The sequence below is a fragment of the Thamnophis elegans genome, chromosome 4, assembly GCF_009769535.1.
Source record: "Thamnophis elegans isolate rThaEle1 chromosome 4, rThaEle1.pri, whole genome shotgun sequence".
In the NCBI taxonomy this organism is placed as follows: Eukaryota; Metazoa; Chordata; class Lepidosauria; order Squamata; family Colubridae; genus Thamnophis; species Thamnophis elegans.
The window spans coordinates 79474211-79495694 of NC_045544.1; the positions used below are offsets into that span (position 1 = coordinate 79474211).

Genomic DNA, 21484 nt, shown 5'->3' on the forward strand with positions numbered 1-21484 from the left:
GAAAGATGGAAACCTCCTCACCAAAACTCTTTATTAAGTTTCCAACTTGCTTCCTAAGCCTTTTTCCTTAGAGTGCTCTATATATGTTATCTCTATGGCAATAAAGCAAAAGAAGGTTTAGGTTTTATTCTGAGTATCTTTGAAGGCGTTCTGATTTTTCACCTGCAGAAAAGGCAAAGTGTATAATAAAACCCAAATTTATTAGTTGGTCAAGTGAATCACCTTAAATTAGAATTTAAAACTCGAAGTTGTTAAAGTATTTGTTATTTACTGAAATGAACTATAAATGGTCTTATACACATTTTATTATTATTATTTTAAATTAAAGGTAGGATTGCTGGGAATTCAGATGCTATGGACTCATGATTCAGAAGAAGCATTAAATAGTGCAAAAGATGATCTGGAAAATTATGTCAGTGACCAATCAGAAATTTCTGGATATTCTAAATACTCTTATTAGCCAGACTACTCATGACCTTACCAAGTTTGACCGAGTGAAATTTGAAACCCTTATCACCATTCATGTGCATCAGCGTGATATCTTTGATGACCTGGTAATATGGAAATATTAATGCTTGAAATGTTAACTTACAAAATTGTTCAAATTACGTACACTGGTACTTTTCTTGGGTATAACAATAGCACTTACTAGGTAGGTAGTACATAAACCTAAGTGCTATTGGTGTTGCTATAGTGATTACAGAAATCTCTGGGTGGTTTATAATGTCAGCATATAGCCCGCAACAATCTGGGTCCTCATTTTAGTGACCTCAGAAGGATGGAAAGCTGAGTCAACTTTGAGGCTGTCAGGTTTCAAACTCCAGACTGTAGGCAAGTTTGTCTGCAATACTGCACTTTAACCACTCCACCACCAGGGCTCCTATAATTGTAAAACTGCGCAGAGCATCAGGATGGATTCAAACACTGGGGACTGAACTGGAAAATTGTATCCTCCAGCGATGGCCATCACTATCTGCACCACGCACACAATGTATATTTAAAGACAAATTAAAGAATGTGTATATTTTAGCTGAAATTTTGTAGAAATGTCTAATACCAATTGTCAAGCAATTCAGTGATGGACTGAGGTCTCATCTTTAGAAGAAAGACTAGAGAAGGCGCATAGCAAATGTTCCACAACATTCCTACTGTAAAAGTGAGAAAAGAATAAATAACAAAGCAAGTAAATCCAAACATTTAATGTTTCAATTTGAGATCATATTAATTGGAGAGGAAGTTGGCAGGGAAACTAACTAACAAACATTTTATCATTCACTCCTGAAATTCATCATGCAAATATGTTTCTGTGCAGTTCTATATAATTCAGGCTCCTTTTCTGTTTTGAAGGTTAAAATGCATATAAAATCAGTGACTGATTTTGAATGGTTAAAGCAGTGCAGATTCTATTTCAAGGAAGATCTTGATCAGAGCATTGGTGTCTATTACTGATTTGATTTTGTTTATCAAAATGAACTTTCTGGGATGCACAGATCGTCTCGTCATCACCCCTTTAACAGACGGTGTGAATAATATTTACAATTTAAGTCTGATGGAGTCTTAGTGTTGCAACTGGAGCAGAATCTTTTCTCCCTGCAACTTCTAATTAATTTAAAGAAGGGACTAGGCATTAAATTCTATACTTTTCCACTTTCCCACTCTGTTTGTTAAAAGGTTTGTAAATTCAACATTTTTAAAAGAATCATTGTGTGTACAAATATATCTAAATTTATGCTAAATTTATCTTTACAGATGTTATATTACATAGCTCAAGCTTTGGAATGAACATGGGAGGAGCCCAGCAGGGCCTGCAGGGACTGGTAAAACAGAAAACAACCAGGACATGGGAAAGCACTGGGGAAATATGTTGTAGTATTTAATTGTTCGGATCAAATGGATTTCAGAGGATTGGGACGAATTTCACAGGTAAGATTTGGCTTATTAGATTAGGTTAGGTCAGGGTGTCAAACTTGCATCATCACAGCGGCATCACATGGTGTATTTGAACTGCTTTCCCCTTCACTAAACTGGGTCAGCATGTGACGCATCCAGCCCATAGGACACCTGTTTGACAACCCTGGGTTAGATAATAAATCATTATCTTCTAAGAAATTATAAACCCCATGAAGATAGAATGAAGGAACTGGAGATGTTTACCCTTAAGAAGCGAGCAGAGAGGGCAGGGGAATGATGGCATTCTTCAAATACCTCATTCAGCATAACAAAAGAATTTGAAACCTTGTTCCAGTAATTAGGATACTAAATAATAGAGTGCAGGGATAGAAAGAGCAGTTTGATGGTAGAACCAAGAACCTTCAAATGAGGTGGATTTAAGATGTTCTTGCAGAGGCTAGACAGTCAGTTACACTGACATGGGGGTTGGACTCAATAGCCTATAATTCTGTATAATAAAATGAATTTCTACCCTATAGCAGTTAGTTGCTATTCTAAATCGTAATATCTAAGATGAACCCAACTTATGAAAGATAGTTAGTGATCCATGCTTTCATTAATATAAATAAGACTATCAAATGACATTTGCATTACTACACAAACTTCAGGATTACTGGCTCTAAATCTGTTTAGGATTACAGAATATATTTTGTTCAAAAAAGAGAAATTTTGCAGATGAATTCATGAATGGGAAAAGTCAGACTGTTCTATCTCATTGATAATAGGGATGGATATAAAGAAAGGAAGAGAAAATAACCCTGCTCATTCAAGCACATCGAATCACAGGACTTTGCTTTGCCTTCTGAGCTGAGAGCCCATCAATACTACTGTAGCCAATGTTTTCCTACTGACTACAAACTAAGGCTAAATACATTTAAAAGTAGAAAGAAAATTACTAATCAACTATTTCCTTCTCCTCGTTCCTTTTCAAGAAGAACTTATCACCAAGCCCCCCCCTTCCTTTTTTTGAAAGAAGGCCCTGAAGAAAGTTCTTTAACTGCACCTCAAGTAAGATAACCATCATATTTCTTTAATATCCAGGAAAGCTCTTGCACAGCACACTACAAGGATCAATACAGCAAGAGGCAGATTATAAAGAAAGCCTCAAGAATCAGATATTGTCTTACCAACTCTCCCTGATTGCCAATATATCCTTTCTGAGATGTATTTGGCTAGGAGGAAGAGGTCAAGAATCACAGCTCTCTTCATTATAGCTTATAAAGCCTTGAATATTAGCATACATGTGAGCATGGATTCTATAAAAGAAGCAGAACATAGATATTATTACAAAGATAAAACATGACTTTATTTTTATAGATTCTGGAGTGTCTATATGTGCATGACATTTTCTACATCATGTAGTTTTCTACATCATTATATATTTATATTAAACTCTATTCTGAGTATTATTCTTATATTTGAATGAACATTGTTGTAGGCAGTCACTCTACATTTTCCCTAATAATTATTAATGGCTCAAAATTAGATATCAATCTAGATTATCTTAGTGAGAAATATGCAGTGACTTTTTCTGGTTTCAGTACCATGTTTCCCCCGAAAACCACCCAGGGTCTTATTTTCTTTTACTTACAAAATATGGCCTTGTGCTTATTAGGGGAGGGCTTATTGTTTGGGGTTGCCGGTGGCTGCTCCCTTGCAAACTGGCTCCCAAAGAGCCGGGCACAGCCTTGGGGCGAAGCAGCCATGAGGTGACCAGCTCACGAGCAACCGCCCAGCAAACCCCCTCCCAGCTGGCAGAGTGCTATTCACTGACCTAGGGGGTATCCCTAAGGTGCCAAGCCATGTGGTGCTCTGCCCGCTTCCCAGCTCCCATAGCTTAGCACATTAGGGATACCCCCTAGGTCAGTGCATGGAGCTCTGCCGGCTGGAGAAGGGGGTTTGCCGGAGCACCTGTTCCACCCTCAGCAGGCATGCCTCCTAGCCTCAACATGTCCAGGCCCAGCTCTCCCTGCGCCACCCGCCGCCGCGCTCTGAGTATAACATCTTCTCTCTTCTCCGGTTCCAAACTCCCATCTCGGCTGCCGAGTCTTCCAGCAGCGGCTGCTCTAGGAATTCACTCTATGGTTGTGGGCTGGCTGCTGGAAGACTCTCTGTCTGGAAGACTCTCTTACTCTCCCCACCTAGCGGTATCCCAAAGGTGGGAAGCAATGTGAGTGCCTCCCCCCCCCGGCTCCTGCAGCTTGGCGCTTTCAGGATACCACTATGTCAGTGAGTGGTGGTCTGCCTGGCCGGAGGTGAGGGGGTTGTCCAGGGGGTTTATTTTCGGGGGGTGGGCTTATATTTTTGCCCACGTGAAAAATGTGGCAAGGCTTTAGTTTCAGGACAGGTTGTATTTTCGGGGAAACATGGTAGTTTTAAATATATTTGATTGCAAATTAAATTCATTGCTTCCTAAATGGGTGCTACAAAATCAAGTGATGGAAAACATGGCAGTTACATTGCATCATCACATACAAATAAAGTTATGATCTGCTTGTTATATTTACATTCCAACATTATCAGCATGTTCATGAATCACAGGATTTGCATTGCATCATCACTAGACACATTTTGTCATTTGCTCTGTTTTTACACCACCCACAATTCCAAATATTGCCTTGTGTCTTCTCACTTCTTTCTTCTTCCCTACATATTAGAATTACAATGTATTCACCACAAAAGATAGTGAAGCTACTGTAATGTAGGGTCTTTGATCTCCTGATTCTAGCACTGAAACTGCACAGCCTCTCCATTATATCTCCTCAATCTCAATCAAAGCATTAAGTATGATAATCTTCATCGGCTAAACCTTTGCATGCAGTTTTAATAAGTCTATAAGCATAGACTTCTTACAGTAACTCATGTTTATAAGCTGGTCTTGGGTGAAAACTAAGTGAGCCTCCTTTAAGGGTGAAGAAAGGCCTTGTCTAAAGGAGAAGAGAAGAGAGGAGATGAAGGGGGGGGAAAGAAATATACCTAATTGATAGAGCACATGCTTTGAAAAAGGAATTCTCAGATTTAATCCTTTGCATTTCTAAGACTGGAAACCTGGAGAATCTGTATAATATCCATAATCATGGTTGAATGGGTTCAAAATTACCTATACCACGAAGGTTCTGCATTTCTAAGTTTTGCTTAATGAAGAATTATTTCCTGAGAGCAATGAAATTGAAGTTAGGTTTTTGAGTCGTGACCCGTCAAAACTGCTGTAGAATAAAGTGCGCCTGACGAAAGTGCGTATGTGACGTCATCAGCAGCGCGACGAAAAAAATTAAAAATAAATTAAATAAATTAAAATAAAATTAAAGCAAGCCGATTCACATAAAGGTAAGGGTTAGGTTTAGGGTTAGGGTTAGTTAAGGGTTAGGGTTAGGGTTAGGTTTAGGGTTACGTTAAGCGTTAGGGTTAGGGTTAGGGTTAGGTTCAGGGTTAGCGTTAGGTTTAGCGTTAGGTTAAGGGTTAGGGTTAGGGTTAGGGTTAGGTTAAGGGTTAGGTTTAGGGTTAGGTTTAGGGTTAGGTTTGGGGGGGGTTAGGATAAGGTTTTCGCTTAATTTTAAATTACCACTCACAGCGCGATGTTTTCGTCGCGCTGTGATGACGTCACGTACGTGCTTTCGTCGAGCGCGCTTTATTCCACCGTGGTTTTGTGGTGGAAACCTTTTGAGTAAATATTGTCAAATAACATTGGGTTGTTAATACCAGAATATACTAGAAATACAGAATCAAAAATAGTTTTCATGGAAGACCTAGAGAAATGTAATCATATATGTTACATAAGATACTGCTGAAAGCAACAGAAAATTAAAATCTATTGGAGATTATGATCATGCACTTTATAGTTTATAAGCAGTATTTTTATAATTAAAATTTTTACACTTTAGTTATTTCATGATTGAAATAACTTCAGAAATGTAGAGTGCCCACAACTGATATTCGATGCATAAAAGAGAATTTTATAGTATCAACCATTAAAAAAAAGTCATTCTAGCTGTAGACTCTACAGAAAAGCATTTCAGATTAGATTAGAGACAATGGTTTACTGATTGAGACAGTGCCACGATCAGAAATTCTTGGTCTGCAACCTATATATCTATCTAGGAGTTAATACCTTTGAAATCCATGATGATTTTGAATCAATGTTATTGCAATGCCTTAGCCTTTCCAGACAGACCAGACAGGAATATAGCAATAGCAGTAGACTTATATACCGCTTCATAGGGCTTCAGCCCTCTCTAAGCGGTTTACAGAGAGTCAGCATATTGCCCCCAACAATCCGGGTCCTCATTTTACCCACCTCGGAAGGATGGAAGGCTGAGTCAACCCTGAGCCGGTGGAGATTTGAACCGCTGACTGCTGATCTAGCAGTAGCCTGCAGTGCTGCATTTAACCACTGCGCCACCTCGGCTCATTGGAATCATGACCAGATGAACAAACTCTATTTTTATTTTAAAGCTTCATTAACAGAAGCTTGAAAGACTGATAACGCAAATTCCCCAATCACTCTTTTATAGCCTGAGAAGTTAGGGAGGTTTATTTCCGAGATTTCTCCGCCTGTATGCAGTAGGCAGCCCATGCCATCTCTTAATTTATCAGTCCTAAAGCAGCATCTCTTCCCCCACTTCCAAGGTCATTCCCACATACCATTACACAGGGTTAGATATTCAAATTCAATGTGTTCACTAACGTGGTTGCTAGTGAAGTCCTCATCCTGTATTACCTTTGAGTGTTAACACTCTCCATAGAGGCAGAGAAATAAGTAATCCCTCATCTCTCCTAATTTTACTAGAGATGCAATCTAGCTCTATACAAATTGTTTCTATGTGAGCTGTAATCCTATAGCATTAGGTTCCAGCTAGCATGGAAGTGATTGCATAGCAATGTAAACTCTCTGCTCTGTAAAGGCAGAAACAGATTATTCACAAGTCAGCAGCCTAACTAGAAGAGGGAAAGGTTTGTCACTGTAGCTCTGAATGGCAACTAATAGAGAATCTTATCATAGATCTTTCCCTTTACATCTTTTTCAGATGTTTTTCAATGTTTATGATATGTTGCCTGTGCAGTATTATGCTTGATTTAGTAGCATTGCTTCCAAACGGCATACAGCATTTACCTTACTAATGGGTGACAGTACCAGATGATTGCTTTTTTATGATATTATAATATCCACTACATATTCTTTCTGGACATGATTCTAGGAAAAGAGATGTTGCACCAATATGGTAAGAATGTGAAAACGTTAATTACAAGGAAGTTATCATCTGTTTAAAAATAAATCATTTCCTATTTCAGGTCTTGCACAATCGGGCTCCTGGGGATGTTTTGATGAATTTAACAGAATTGAATTACCCGTCTTGTCAGTAGCAGCTCAACAAATTTACATCATTTTGACAGCAAGAAAAGAAAGGAAAAGCCAGTTCATATTGTCGGATGGATGATAACAGTGGACTTAAACCTGAGTTTGGAATTTGTCTGACAATGGTAAATTTATTGTGATGAGAGTGTAGAGGTTCTTTTTACCATAATTATTGATGCGAGAAAGTCACTCATACATTTGTTATACAATTTACTTGAAAATAAATTCACATTTCCTTAATTATCTTGCCTATCCTAGCAATATATTTAAAAGCTGTTAAATATTATAGCTATTGCACATTTTATTCCTCAAATAAAAACTCATTGATTACAGACCATCAAGACATTGTTGACTCTTGGTGACCACATAGATAGATTTTCTCCATGTTAGTCTGCTCCTGACCTGGTCCCTCAACTCTTCCAACAGTGTCACTATTGCCATGCCTCAGTAATTGAATTTACTACCTGCTGCTGGTCATTCTCTTCCATTACACCTTTTCCAGTATTAGATCCTTCTCCAGAGAGCTAGAGACTAAAATACAAATATTTCATCAAATAAGGTTCATATTTAAGAATTTTCTCTGTGGACGAGTTTTGAAATCTAATACTTTGGCTCAGGGAGGACATTGTTTATCTTCTGGCAAGATGATATCTGTTCAGGGGTCCATTAAATATAATTTTCATTCCACTGCCCATTACTTGATTGTGTTGTGTTTAAATTTTTACAAATAACACTTGATCAATTGTTCATTCAGAGTCAAAGAGCTGTATTGCAGTCAAATTTATCTGAGATCTGACATTTTAATCTGATCTGATCAGAAAATCATTCCAATCTGCAGGGTTGTAACAAAGTTAACAATTTGTGCTGATCAATACTTCCGTGCACTTAAGTTTAGAAGTGAGAATTTGATTTAATGGAGGGAGTTGCAAATAGCCAGCCACCATGTCTATGTGAAAATCAGGTGTTACAGTTGAACTAACAATTTTAAGGCTTAGGTAAAATTATAATAAAAAAATAGCAAAGTTTGCATTAAATAGATGTACAAATAAAGATTGCTCTCAGATTTCCATTTATTGCCCATCAGTAATGATGCTTGCATGTACTAAAATGTTCTCTGTACAGAGAAGACTGTTGGGAGAACCTCTGAGAATTTTTGAGATGTGGCAATAATCTTTTCAAACATATAGAATAACTGTCCCATGGTGGTTGGCATTTCTGTCTTCAGTCACATAAAAATAGAACATGTGCTTGGAAGTACAGGTTCAGACTGTTATTTTCACAACATTTTGTGACTATAATAAAGCTTGGGACATAGGAATCCATGCACCATGCTCTTGGATATGTATGTATGTATGTATGTATGTATGTATGTATGTAGATAGATAGATAGATAGATAGATAGATAGATAGATAGATAGATAGATAGATAGATAGAAAGAAAGAAAGAAAGAAAGAAAGAAAGAAAGAAAGATAGATAGAACTCTTCCACCATGAATTCAGGTAGATCAGAATCTTTTGCATGAAAGCAAGGACATGCCCCACACTGACTTTGAAATAAAAAGCTAACGACTTATGGTTTGATATAATCAGAATCAGTCCAACTGCTTTGACTTATGTCTGTTTCCTTTTATTCATAGAATCCTGGCTATGCTGGGCGGCAGGAATTACCAGAAAATTTGAAAATTCAATTTAGAACTGTTGCAATGATGGTTCCAGACAGACAGGTACTGCTACTACTGTGCCATATGTCATGCAGTATCATTTTAATTTAAGGCCATCACTTTTATATCCCCCAAGCCTCATATACTCTTTAGCCTGGGCTATTTTTTTTCTCCCCTACTTTGATTAATTTCATAAATCTATGATTCCATTTCAGATCATCATGAGAGTGAAACTTGCAAGCTGTGGCTTTATTGATATGTCATTTTGGCTCAGAAATTCTTGTTCTGTATAAGCTTTGTGAAGAACAGCTTACTAAACAGGTAATATTTCATTCTCTTGTTAGCCATGGGCAAAAGGTGGTCATAGCTAACATAGAGCAGCTCAGTCAGAATCTTTAAGTAATAAAATAAACTTGCAAACGAGTTGTGGGATTCACAGTTTGCACCTATTTAGGAGTAACCACGTTGTTAACTTTCTAATCAGTTTGAAAAACCAGTTGTTGGAGAATCTTCTTTGTTTTTTCCATTTTACAGGGCTAATCCTGTAAGGAAGGCAGGAAGGAAACATCTGGTGTTGTTTCTAGCTAATCTTTATTGGTTCCACCTACAAAACCGCGAAGCCCTTATCCGCGCCGACATAAGTGCGGAGGGCAAATCCGTGCCATCCGGAGCGCTAAGGAAAAGGCGACCCTCACCACGATACATAACCGCGGAGGGCAATCCACGCCTTCCGAAGCACTCAGCACCCTAAACCTAACCCTAAACCTAACCCTAACCCTAACCCTAACCCTAACCCTACCCTAACCCTAACCCTAACCCTAACCCTAAACCTAACCCTAAACCTAACCCTAACCCTAACCCTAACCCTAAAGCAAACCCCTAAACCTAATCCTAATCCTTACCCTTAATTTAAATCGGCTTTCTGCCGCCCGCGCTGTTTTAAAGCGCGCCATTCTGTCCGCCGCGCTGTTGTCGCGGCGGTGATGACATCGCAGTGATGACATCATGGCTTTAGCGATGCGGTTTTATCACCGCTATTTTGACGAGCGCGGTTTTGTCGTGCCACGATCTTTATTGCCCTACTTACGAAACTGCCTCTCTGATTAACTCTAATTACCATTGTAACAGCTAAGGCAAAGCAGCCATCAACCTGGATGATGTTGAGTTGCCACGCCCACACAGTCACATGACCACCAAGTCACGCTACCTAGCTGATCATTAGGGCAGAGAACCGGTTGTTAAATTATTTGAATCCCATCACTGCACCATTCCCTTCTCAGAGATCACCAGCAAGCATGTCCAGGGTGTCTCAGACTATATCTAAAAGGAAGTTTGGAGACTGGATAAAAGTTGTCATGATCATTAGATCCAATAATGGCTTTTTGGAGATGCAGAACACTGCTTCCATTACGGTTAATGGAACCATACCTTCTTTTTAATCATTTGAGACAATCTTTTTATACATACATAGTAGTATGCTTGTATTGAGGTACTATGTAATAGAAAATAGATTTTACAGGTTTTCAAATGTTCACAATTTTGTGAATGCCATACTAAAGAAAGAAAACATGCACAATCTATTGATTCATCTATTTGTTTTTTAGGTTCATTATGATTTTGGTTAAGAAAAATCCTTTCAGTGCTGGAACTCTTGGATCACAGAAGAGGGGCAAGACCGATGACAGTGAAATGAGTACTGTTATGAGAGGTCTAAGGGACATGAACTCTCTCTAACCTTGTAAAATTTACTAGTGTTGGTATTGGTCTGGTTGAAATATTTTTTTAGTATTTTATAGCATAGTAAGTATTTATAGTATTGTTTTGAACTGTGTTTTCAAATGAAAACAATGTGACTCTCTAAAATTATATTTTGACAACTGTCAGTATTTATAAATCAGTTATTCCACTGAATAATTAATGAAAGCATTCTCTTTAAGTTAATTATTGCACTTAAGAAATTTGGAATAATTTATATCTCCAGAAGAAGGCTGATTTGGGGAAGAAAACATATCTCCCCTCTACACAGGGCCATAATTTTAATTTTGATCAGGGAAGCCAGCAGCTAATTTTGGTAAAAGAAGAAAAATGGACAGTAAATATAATTTAAACTATTCTCAATGATATATGAAATGTTGTAAAAGCTATGAATACACTGGAAGCTGTTTAAACTTCCCATTGCTAGAGTAATTAGGAAAATGATTTAGTAAGCTTCTTGTATGCTTCTCTAGAAGTATGTGGCTCTCAGTCTGACTGCGTCCTCTCTTGTGCACGCACACGCGCACACACACACACACACACACACACACATATATTATATATATATATATATATATATATATAATACACATATATTATATACATATACACACACACACACACCACATACATACCACTTGATTTGAAACCCCACTGAATCCAACATAATCAGGTTGTTGAAATTTATGCAGTACTTCTGTATAATTTATTGACTTTCATAAATTGTATCTTGTTTGGTCTCTATGATATCATGCTTACAAGAAATATATTTAAATAATCTGTTGCTGCTCCCTCCCCATGTCAACAATTTCCATTTTAAAACATTTTTTTGTTATCCAGGTAGATGAAGATGAGCCCTTGTTTCTTAGCCTTATCAATGATCTATTTCCTGGGCTGGTATTGGATAGTAATACTTACGTTGACCTTCAAGCAGCAGTTGCAAATCAGGTTGAGGAAGCAGGACTGGTTAATCATCCTCCTTGGAATCTTAAACTTGTCCAGGTATATCATTACACATTTTAGGTTTTCAGAAGACAATACTATAGAATATAAACTAAATTAATTTAAAAAGTTGCAATGGGAATTTTTCCATCTTTTTTGTGATATTCTTTAATAAATATGTTTGAGAGCCTCTTCTCAAGTAATCCAAATGTAAGACTACATATTTTACATTATGTATGTAGTTATTAATATTCAGGAACCATACCCAAATATAACTTCACTAGAAAGAGATATAACACCCCCTTTCTTCCACTTTCAATAACTTAATGTCTTCAGATAATTTAGCTCTCCCAAAGTAATCAGCCAATGGCCATTTTGGTTGAAAGTTCTGAAAATTGTACTTCAGGAAAAAGTCTGAAGGGGGCAATTGTTAGGAACTCATAGACTCTTTTATTTAGCACCATTCAAGATCAGTGTTCTATATTACAGGAATAGTCTATTTATAAATTCCCTTTTAAATTGATGTTACAATGACTTATTATGTATTCTTTTATGGCATTTGGACACAAAGGCCAAAAGCATAGAATGTTGTATACACTTTTGTCTCTATTAAGTATATTGGGATTTTATATATGTTAGCAGTACCAATGCTATGATTAACTTCACCATTTAGAATTTAGCCTCCCCCACCCACATGATAGCGAGCTTTTTTCCTAATGCCAGCTCAGGGCCTCTAAAAGTATATGTCCTCTCACCCTTCATGTTTCAGCCCTTCTCTGGAAAAAAAATGTGTTTGAAAGCAAGTCTAATAATCCAGATTTATTCCTCTCCTACCACCTCTCCTTCTTTAGTTATATGAAACTTCCAAAGTACGCCATGGGTTGATGACACTTGGACCAAGTGGATCTGGAAAAACAGCAGTTATAACTATATTGATGAGGGCAATGACAGAATGTGGCTATCCTCACAGAGAAATGCGCATGAACCCAAAAGCTATTACAGCTCCTCAGATGTTTGGCAAACTGGATACAGCAACAAATGATTGGACAGATGGAATTTTCTCCACCTTGTGGCGAAAAACCCTTAAAGCCAAGAAAGGTACAATAAACCCACTGAAGAGTTTGCTTATATTTTGAAATAAAGAAAATTTTGAAATAAAGTAATAACTAGAAACATAAACACAGAATATCACTTTCCTATTAAAAGTATTCCCTCTGTACTGATATTCCCTCTATACTGATATTCCCTCCCCCCTCCCCAAAGGAATTATATCACTTGAACCAAGATAATGAAAAGTTATACTTTTCTATGATACTATTTTTTTATTTCAGTTTTTAAGGAAAAAATGTACCAATAAAAAAGCTAGTATCTGCACTACCATCATCTCTTGGGTGGATAAAAGACCTGAATGTGATTGCAGCAGGGCTTAAAATGTGCAGCACATAGTCAAATTTTAACATTAGATATACATTACAGAATGATGAAGATGATGATGATGATGATGACTTATTAACTGAACAAGAAGTTTTGACTTTTTGTAAACACTTTCTTTTTTTTCCAGGAGAGAATATTTTTCTGATTCTAGATGGCCCTGTAGATGCAATTTGGATTGAAAATCTGAATTCGGTGCTTGATGATAATAAGACTCTCACTTTAGCAAATGGAGATCGGATTCCAATGTCTCCTACTTGCAAGTTGCTCTTTGAAGTGCACAATATTGAAAATGCTTCTCCTGCTACAGTTTCCAGGATGGGTATGGTGTACATCAGTTCTTCTGCCCTAACCTGGAGGCCAATATTGCAGGTATGTTTTCAGAGAAGATTTTTTTTTTTAAAAAAAAATTAAATTATGGGACAGCTGACTAGCATTCTCCTTGGGTTTCCCCCCCACAGGGATGGTTGAAGACTCGTACTCCACAAGAAGCAGATGTATTATTGAGTCTATATGACAAAGCTTTTGAGGCAGCATATACCTACATGAAACTGAATCTTTTTCCAAAAATGGAATTGCTAGAATGTAACTATATAATGCAGGTATATTTTTAATAAATCTAACAAAATCATGCCATATTGCTACTGAAATACACAGAAATCTCATTTTCTTGACAAGGCTATTGGAAAATATGAAGTACATTAAATACAACTTTGCTATGTTCCTTGTAAGTAGCAAAATGTATTATGTGAATCTGCAGTTATTTTCATTTTAGATTGTATTCCAAGTATTCTTACTTCTCTCCTTTTTTCTTCTCTATTTCTTTTTGAAATATTTTCAGTCTATTAATCTTTTGGAAGGCTTGATACCCTCTAAGGAAGAAGGTGGCATTGTATGTCTGGCACATCTTCACAAGTTATTTGTCTTTGGCATAATGTGGAGTTTAGGATCCCTTCTAGAGTTGGATAGCCGGGAGAAGTTGGAAGCTTTCCTGAGAAACCATGAAAGCAAACTGGACTTGCCAACGTTTGATAAAGGGGAATCACATACAATGTATGAGTATTTTGTCAGTGATTGTGGTAAGTGATAGTGCAATGCTTCTTACGTTTTTAAATAACCCTGATATTTTGTATAGTTTAGCAGAGAACATTTTCTTTTATAGCTTATTTAGCCTATAACATGTAACTTTGGTACTCATCTATAGATCAGAAACCCTCATTTATTTGGATGGTTTCTATTTGTACATTACACATTTTAGTAATTGCTACTGATGAGTCAATTCTGATTTAGTTATTTCATTAACTTTGTTGACTTGTAGGGCATCTCAGTAACTGGATGGCTGGAGGCAACTTAGAATCATGAAGCTAATAACATTTAGCAACAGACAGACAAAAGCCAAATGGTCCTTGGCACAGCACACATTGTGGAGGAAAACAACACAAACCAATTTCCCAACATTTTTTTTTAGAAATAGCTAGATAGTTCCGAGTAGCAAAAGTATACGCCATCAAAGGGCATCCTCCCCAAAGGGGGAAAAATTAGAATCCTTCATTCATGTTCTTCTGTTTTCCTTTACACCCTCACCAGAGACCAGAAAGGTGATAACTGTTTTCCAAAATAACACTTTGTGTTTACAGGTTATCTCACCACTAGCCTTTCCGGGATTCCATCTGCTTCTAAGGCCTTGGCTTGGTCAATCTGCCTGAAGATTCATCTGACTGAGAAAAAAAAATCAGAAACCTTGATTTCTTCAGGCCTATTGAGCTGCTACTGCATAGAATGTCTAATTTCTTAATAGCTATTTTGATATATAAATATAGTAGTAAAAGAAAATAAATAATTGGTATTTTTCTACTGTTCCTAGTAAATGTGTTTTTATTTTCCATTTTCATTTTTGTACAGTCACATATATACTGTGCACAACCAGGGCCATATAACATTAAACAATAAACACAGCCATTCCTCTTGTCAGCAATACCCCCAAAAATAGAAACCCAATGTACCTCTTCGACCCTCCATACACCCTTTCTTTCGCCCCCCTCCAACTTTCCATCTTCCCTCCATCATTCCTCTCTACCCTACTTCCCCTCCCCCTCTACCACTCCTCTCTCCCGATACACTCCCTCCCTTCCTTCTCACCCTCCCTCCAATCCTCTCTCCCCCTCTCTCCCCTCTTTCTTCTATCCCTCTACTCCTCCCTTCGGTGTATTTCTACTATCTATTAATATATTCAGCTTGTCCTATTTTACACTGGAATTAAAGAGCAACAGTATACAAGTGCAATCGCGTTACTTTAAAATCTGACACATACTATATACCCCCCTCCCCCCTAAGACCCCACCTCCCTTCCCCCCCCCGACTTCCCAGAGCCCATACACGGTATAGATTTTTAACAAACACAGTCTAAAATATATTAAGACAAAGGAAGTAAAAAAAAGGAAGTCAATAACACCTGCGTTGAACTCAGCTTCTTCCTGTTACACTAACTTTGAGCAGTTTAGATTATTCCTAATCTTAAGCATAGGCTATCTGGAATTTCTTAGTCCCATATTTGTTTTGTGTATAGTCAATCCATTTTTTCCAGTCTCGTTTATATCTCTCATTTGAATGGTCTTTAAGATATGCCGATATTTTAGCCATCTCGGCTAGGTTTGTAACTTTCAATGTCCATTCTTGAGTTGTAGGCAAGTCTTCCTTCTTCCAGTATTGTGCCACCAACAGTCTTGCTGCCGTTATTAGGTGCAGAACCAAGTTGGTCTCTACCGCTGTAAAGTCAGTACATATACCTAGTAAAAATAACTGAGGAGTAAACTTTATCCTTCTTTTAAAGATATTTTGCATGATCCACCACATTTTTATCCAAAATGCCTTAACCTTTTGACAAGTCCACCATATATGAAATATGTAGCATCGAGAGAACCACATCTCCAACATTTAGGCTGTACATTCGGATACATAGAAGCCAGCTTTTTAGGATCTAAATGCCATCTATAAAACATCTTATAAAAATTTTCTCTCAGGTTTTGTGCTCCTGTAAATTTCACATTTCTTACCCATATTCTTTCCCACGTGTCCAACATTATTGGTTCTTCAATATTCTGAGCCCACTTTATCATACAATCTTTAACCAATTCCATTTCCGAATCCATCTGTATTAGTACATTATATATCCTCTTTATATGCATTAAACTTTGATCTCTTATTTGTTTAAACAAATTATCCTCAACTTGGATAAAACCAGTTTTTGGTCTATTTTCCACCTGGCCTGTAATTGGCCATACTGGAACCATGTTTGAACTACCTTCTCCTCTTTCAATACCTCTAATTTTTCTACTGTTATTGTGTTCCATTTCAGGTGACTGGGACCACTGGAATAAAAAGGTTCAGGAATATATTTATCCAACTGACAGTATTCCTGAGTATTCTTCTATTCTAGTTCCAAATGTAGACAATGTCAGAACACAATTTTTGATGGATACAATAGCAAAGCAACACAAAGTGAGTGCATATTTTATTGGCAAATTGTGTACTAAGGGATGCTACTTTGTCACTGAATATAATGTACACATTCTGCTAAGATGCCTACTGTACACTAGCTTTGCCTTACAATGTTGGTGAACCTGCCATTCCGATTTCCAAACGATTTGTGAAAATCAATTTGCTTTTTTCACAATTTCTCTCCTAATTTGAAATTTTAGAAGTGGGAGGTGAAATGGACACATTTGTGCTCAATGTCATGCATGTTTAATTATTTGATTTTCTATTTGTGTCTATATGTTGTTTATTTTGTGTGGAAATATATATACAAATAATTTCCAATGAATAAGAACACCATTCTTTATCTAGAAAATATTCTTTTCTTTTACTTCTCTTATTTCTTTTTCTTACTTTACAGTCATCCATTCATCTTCTGTCTCACACCACTCTTTCCACACACCATTCCATGCCAAAATGTTTTATTAACTATACATATAAGTATATGTATGTGTGTGTGCATGTTGCACAGCAGGTGACAGATTTTATCTGTGTTTCTACAACTATCCTAAAGCTCTTTTTCTTATGGATGAAATGGTTTTTGCTCCAGGTTCATTGAGCCCCAAATATAAATCAGAAATATAATATAATTCAACAACAGCAACGTCACATTGCTTTTTTTGTTTAGCCTAAGTGTGTATATTTTTGGCAGAAAAAAGTGTGTATATATAATTTATATATTATAATATATATAAATAAGGATGTGAAAATAATGATGCTAAAATTATTACAGGCAGTATTGCTCATTGGTGAACAAGGAACTGCAAAGACTGTAATGATTAAAGGTTATTTAAAAAAATATGAACCCAGAAGAACAGTTATCAAAAAGTTTAAATTTTTCTTCAGCAACAGAACCTGGAATGTTTCAGGTAAACTGTAGTTTTATGAGCTGTTTCTACATCATCTGTTTCTATATAAACTATCTGAAATAAGCTAAGGAAAGGGACAATTTTGACATTTATTTTTAATACTCCAGCAATGATTATAAATTATTTTAAAGCATGCTTGAATACTTCTAATTGGTTGGCTTAATTAAAACTCATTACATATATATACAGTATAACACATAATTAAAAATAGCTTCATTTTTATTTACTTGTGTTTATTTCTGTTTTTTAATATTAAGAGGACAATAGAAAGTTATGTGGACAAGCGGATGGGCAGTACCTATGGACCTCCAGGGGGCAGAAAAATGACCATATTCATTGATGACATTAACATGCCCATTATAAATGAATGGGGAGATCAGGTACAGTTGTAATGTGTCTCTAATTATACAAGTAAGCATGTTTTGTTAGTAAAAAATGATGCTTTTAAAAAATAAGCTATTTGTGAAAACTTTACCCATGTTAACAATATTTTTCTGAGTGTGTTATAAAATTATTAGCACTGCTTAGAAACAGTATTTCAAGAATCATCTAGGAAAATGGTGGGCTGATTATATGTTCTGCCTCAGTGGGGAATAACAGAATATTACAACTGAATAACAACTTCTATCTATTAAATAAGTACATATTCTTAAAGCAGTCAAGTCATGTATTTTCTTGACATGCTTACAGGACATTTTTAGGCAGTGCAACCCTTGTATGAATCAGGAGTGACAGGGATATGTAGATTGCATTTTAATGGAGTTCCTGCATATGCAACTGAACTGTGAGCTCATATGTATGCAGACAGATGTTGCATTGAGTTTTAAATCTGCAAAGAAGCCAGGAGCTCAGCAATGTGGCATCTTAACTGAATACTCTTTCTTTGATTAAGTGTAAACAATGAAATGGAACTCAGTTTGGGTACAGAAGAATAATGCAGTAAGGAGTGCCCATATTTATTTTAAAAGTCCCCAAGTTCATTCCTTAACACTAAGATAGTTAGAATTGGGATACTTTTTCCATCATCTGCAAGAGCTATTTCAAGATGGTCCACGAGTAAGAAACCAAACTCAGTTCATATGCCAGAATGCCCCTGACAACTACACCATTCTACATGATTAGGGGAGATGAAGCCCCTGGATCTATCATTGTCACACCAGGCTGCCTTTTTCCTTGCTGCAAGATTCAAAGAGCAATAATTTTCCTCTTTTGTGAAGAGTTTTGCTCAGAATTCCAAAATGGTCTGTGCCTGAGTACTCAGGAGAAAAGCTTGTAGACCATCATAAATGTAGGGATTCTTACCAGCTATTGTTTGGACAGAGAAGATCAAGTCTTCAAAAATCTACTTGTATGAGCAATAGAGATGGATTCTGAAAAAAAGGAGAAGGAGTAGGACTTCAGAAAAAGCAGAAGGAGTTGACAGAGCAGATAGTCAAACTGGTGGCCTGCGGGCCAGATGTGTCACACATAGGACACACCCACACCAACTCTGCAAAGGAGAAAACATCGCAAAACATCACATGACAGCAATCTGATGCGGCGAGTTTGATACCCATGAGATAGTGGATTTCCTGTTCCTGCTGTGGACAGTTCAGAATTAGATAACAAGAATGTTCTTGGTATAAAGGATTAGTGTAGCTGTTATTGTTAATAAAAATGGTCATTTTTGAAATCATTTTCATTTACCATATATACTGTATTAATCCATTTTTGCTATTGAAAGTTAAGATATTTCTTCATCTTGAAATCAAGACACGCCCATGCTACTTTGCATACAATGTAAAGATACACTTTAACCACATTTTGCCGTGTATCTCAAGTAGAATAAAAATATGTGGGGTGTTTTTTCTTTTGAAAGAATGATCTGTTGCTTTTTTAAAAAAATGTGCAGGTAACAAATGAAATAGTGCGTCAGATGATGGAAATGGAAGGGATGTATAGTTTGGATAAACCTGGAGACTTTACTACAATTGTTGATGTGCAGCTTATAGCGGCAATGATTCACCCAGGAGGAGGTCGAAATGACATCCCACAACGCTTAAAGAGGCAGTTTACTGTATTTAACTGTACCCTTCCATCTAATGCCTCCATCGATAAAATATTTGGTACTCTCATTTTTCTGTGGAATTTTAAGTAGAACCCAAAAGATTTCATGCATTTTTTTATCAGTGGATAATCCTTTTCTCTAGAGAAACTAAAGCCATATGTATGTAAGATGTTACATGGAATTAAATTGTTGGACATCGATATTGATCTAGTTAATTTTAACATTTAATAAATGTAATTTAATTAATTTTATTTTACAAATAATTTTATTGATTACTGATGGGGTGATCTAAAGAATGTTCTCCATCAGAATTAAAAGAAATACATCTGTACCCAATGAATGATGTTGCTAAAAGGAAATTACATCATTTTGATTCTCACCCAATCCAAAAATTTGGATGACACATTTTCTAGAACTAATTTTTTTCCTACTAATAGCTGAGCTCATTTCAAGGATACTATAATAGATTCTTCAGCCACAGATGACTGAGAATTCATATTCTTTATATATTTTGCTATGTTTTTGCCCAGTCCCTTGGAGAATTTATATTCTAGGAGGAGTATGTAATGCTAGCTTGCCAGAGAGAAACCAGGCAATTTGTTTTTGAGAGTCCTGCATTATATGAGGGAGCCCTCCTGCTTCTGAAGATAATGCAAATTGAAATCCAATTGGAAGGCTTCTGATTAGGAAAGATTGCAACCAAATTTTAACAACTACAATAAAGCCACAGAGAGAGGAGTTCTATTGTTGCAGGCAAAGGAATAGCACAGACATGAGACAAAACATAAAGAAATATAAAATTATATTGGGTCAGTACCAGGGAAATCAGGAGATACAAGCAGTTCAAATGTGTACAAAGATTTATTGTAAGCCTAAATTTTCTATAGGAATCTGAATTACTAACAGTCAAGGAACTTTAGTAGGAGTTAAGAATAGAAAAGAATTAAAGGTGGGCTTGACTTAGATCTCCTGTGGACATGAAGAGACTCATGGCTGATGGTGCATTGACCCCCCCCTCCCCCAATGTTTTAAATAAATGTCCTGGACAATTCTGAAAACCTCAGACTTTATGAAAATGCCAGACTTGTGTCATAATGAAAAATGATTTCCAAAATGAAGTGCCAACCATCAGAAAGTCCCTTTGCCTAGTTACCATTTAAATCAGTTGAAGCTTGTTAAAAAAGGAGTTCATAAAGAATATGTAAAAAGGGCTTCCTCATTAAGATCTTACCTGAGTTTAATCTTATGGAAAGAGAGCAGTGTAGAGCATATCTACAGGAAATTGCAGGAAATATAAATAGCAAAATTTAGTTCTGCATTGCTTGCCATTTGGAGATAAGCCTTGAAATCAACAGGCTTCAGTTTTAAATTTCTCTTAAAGAATTTGGGTTTTTTTTCCTATTACAAGATAAACTATCACTCGTTGTCATATTTTATCTCACCAGTTCTGTAATTGTGGCCTAATAAGTCCTTTATTAAGCTATGTGTTTACAACCCTATACAGCTAAGAAAAATTCGGAAAAATTACAAATCCATACACCTGAACTGACTACATGGCACTGATGCAGTAAAAGTTTAGATTTAAAGCTGTTCTTATTTGAAAATATTAAAGCTAAAACTGTTCTATTATTTTTCAGGAATAATTGGCAATGGATATTTTCATTCATGTAGAAATTTCAAGGCTGAAATAAGTGATATGATAATGAAATTGGTATCCGCTGGTAGAATATTGTGGCAATGGACTAAGGTATCAGAATCAGTACTTATTAGAAAAAGATTCACTATTTGGAAGTTATGGAAAACAAATCTGTTTTTATATGTTGTAGATGACTAATTTAATCCAATTTTCTTATCTGATTATAAATAGGTAGAAAGTGCCAGAGTAATCTTGTCAGGTGCTAGAAAAATCTAGTTCACTAAGATATAAATACTTATTATGCTT

The 21484-nt window shown here is 36.4% G+C and overlaps 1 protein-coding gene across 1 annotated transcript in view; it reads left to right on the plus strand.

Moving 5' to 3' along the window:
- The window catches only part of DNAH8 (dynein axonemal heavy chain 8), a 148333-nt gene that overhangs the window by 57986 nt on the left and 68863 nt on the right, over nucleotides 1–21484 (plus strand). Inside the window, 27 exon segments of the mRNA XM_032217125.1 lie at nucleotides 329–403; nucleotides 405–554; nucleotides 1348–1473; nucleotides 1475–1517; nucleotides 1746–1847; nucleotides 1850–1918; nucleotides 7234–7382; nucleotides 7384–7428; nucleotides 8941–9027; nucleotides 9180–9219; nucleotides 9222–9242; nucleotides 9245–9285; nucleotides 10569–10584; nucleotides 10587–10607; nucleotides 10610–10689; nucleotides 10691–10702; nucleotides 11560–11721; nucleotides 12513–12759; nucleotides 13223–13464; nucleotides 13554–13694; nucleotides 13934–14171; nucleotides 16448–16590; nucleotides 17360–17431; nucleotides 17433–17495; nucleotides 17753–17875; nucleotides 19387–19600; nucleotides 21180–21289. Coding sequence (XP_032073016.1) covers nucleotides 329–403; nucleotides 405–554; nucleotides 1348–1473; nucleotides 1475–1517; nucleotides 1746–1847; nucleotides 1850–1918; nucleotides 7234–7382; nucleotides 7384–7428; nucleotides 8941–9027; nucleotides 9180–9219; nucleotides 9222–9242; nucleotides 9245–9285; nucleotides 10569–10584; nucleotides 10587–10607; nucleotides 10610–10689; nucleotides 10691–10702; nucleotides 11560–11721; nucleotides 12513–12759; nucleotides 13223–13464; nucleotides 13554–13694; nucleotides 13934–14171; nucleotides 16448–16590; nucleotides 17360–17431; nucleotides 17433–17495; nucleotides 17753–17875; nucleotides 19387–19600; nucleotides 21180–21289 — 2832 coding nt within the window.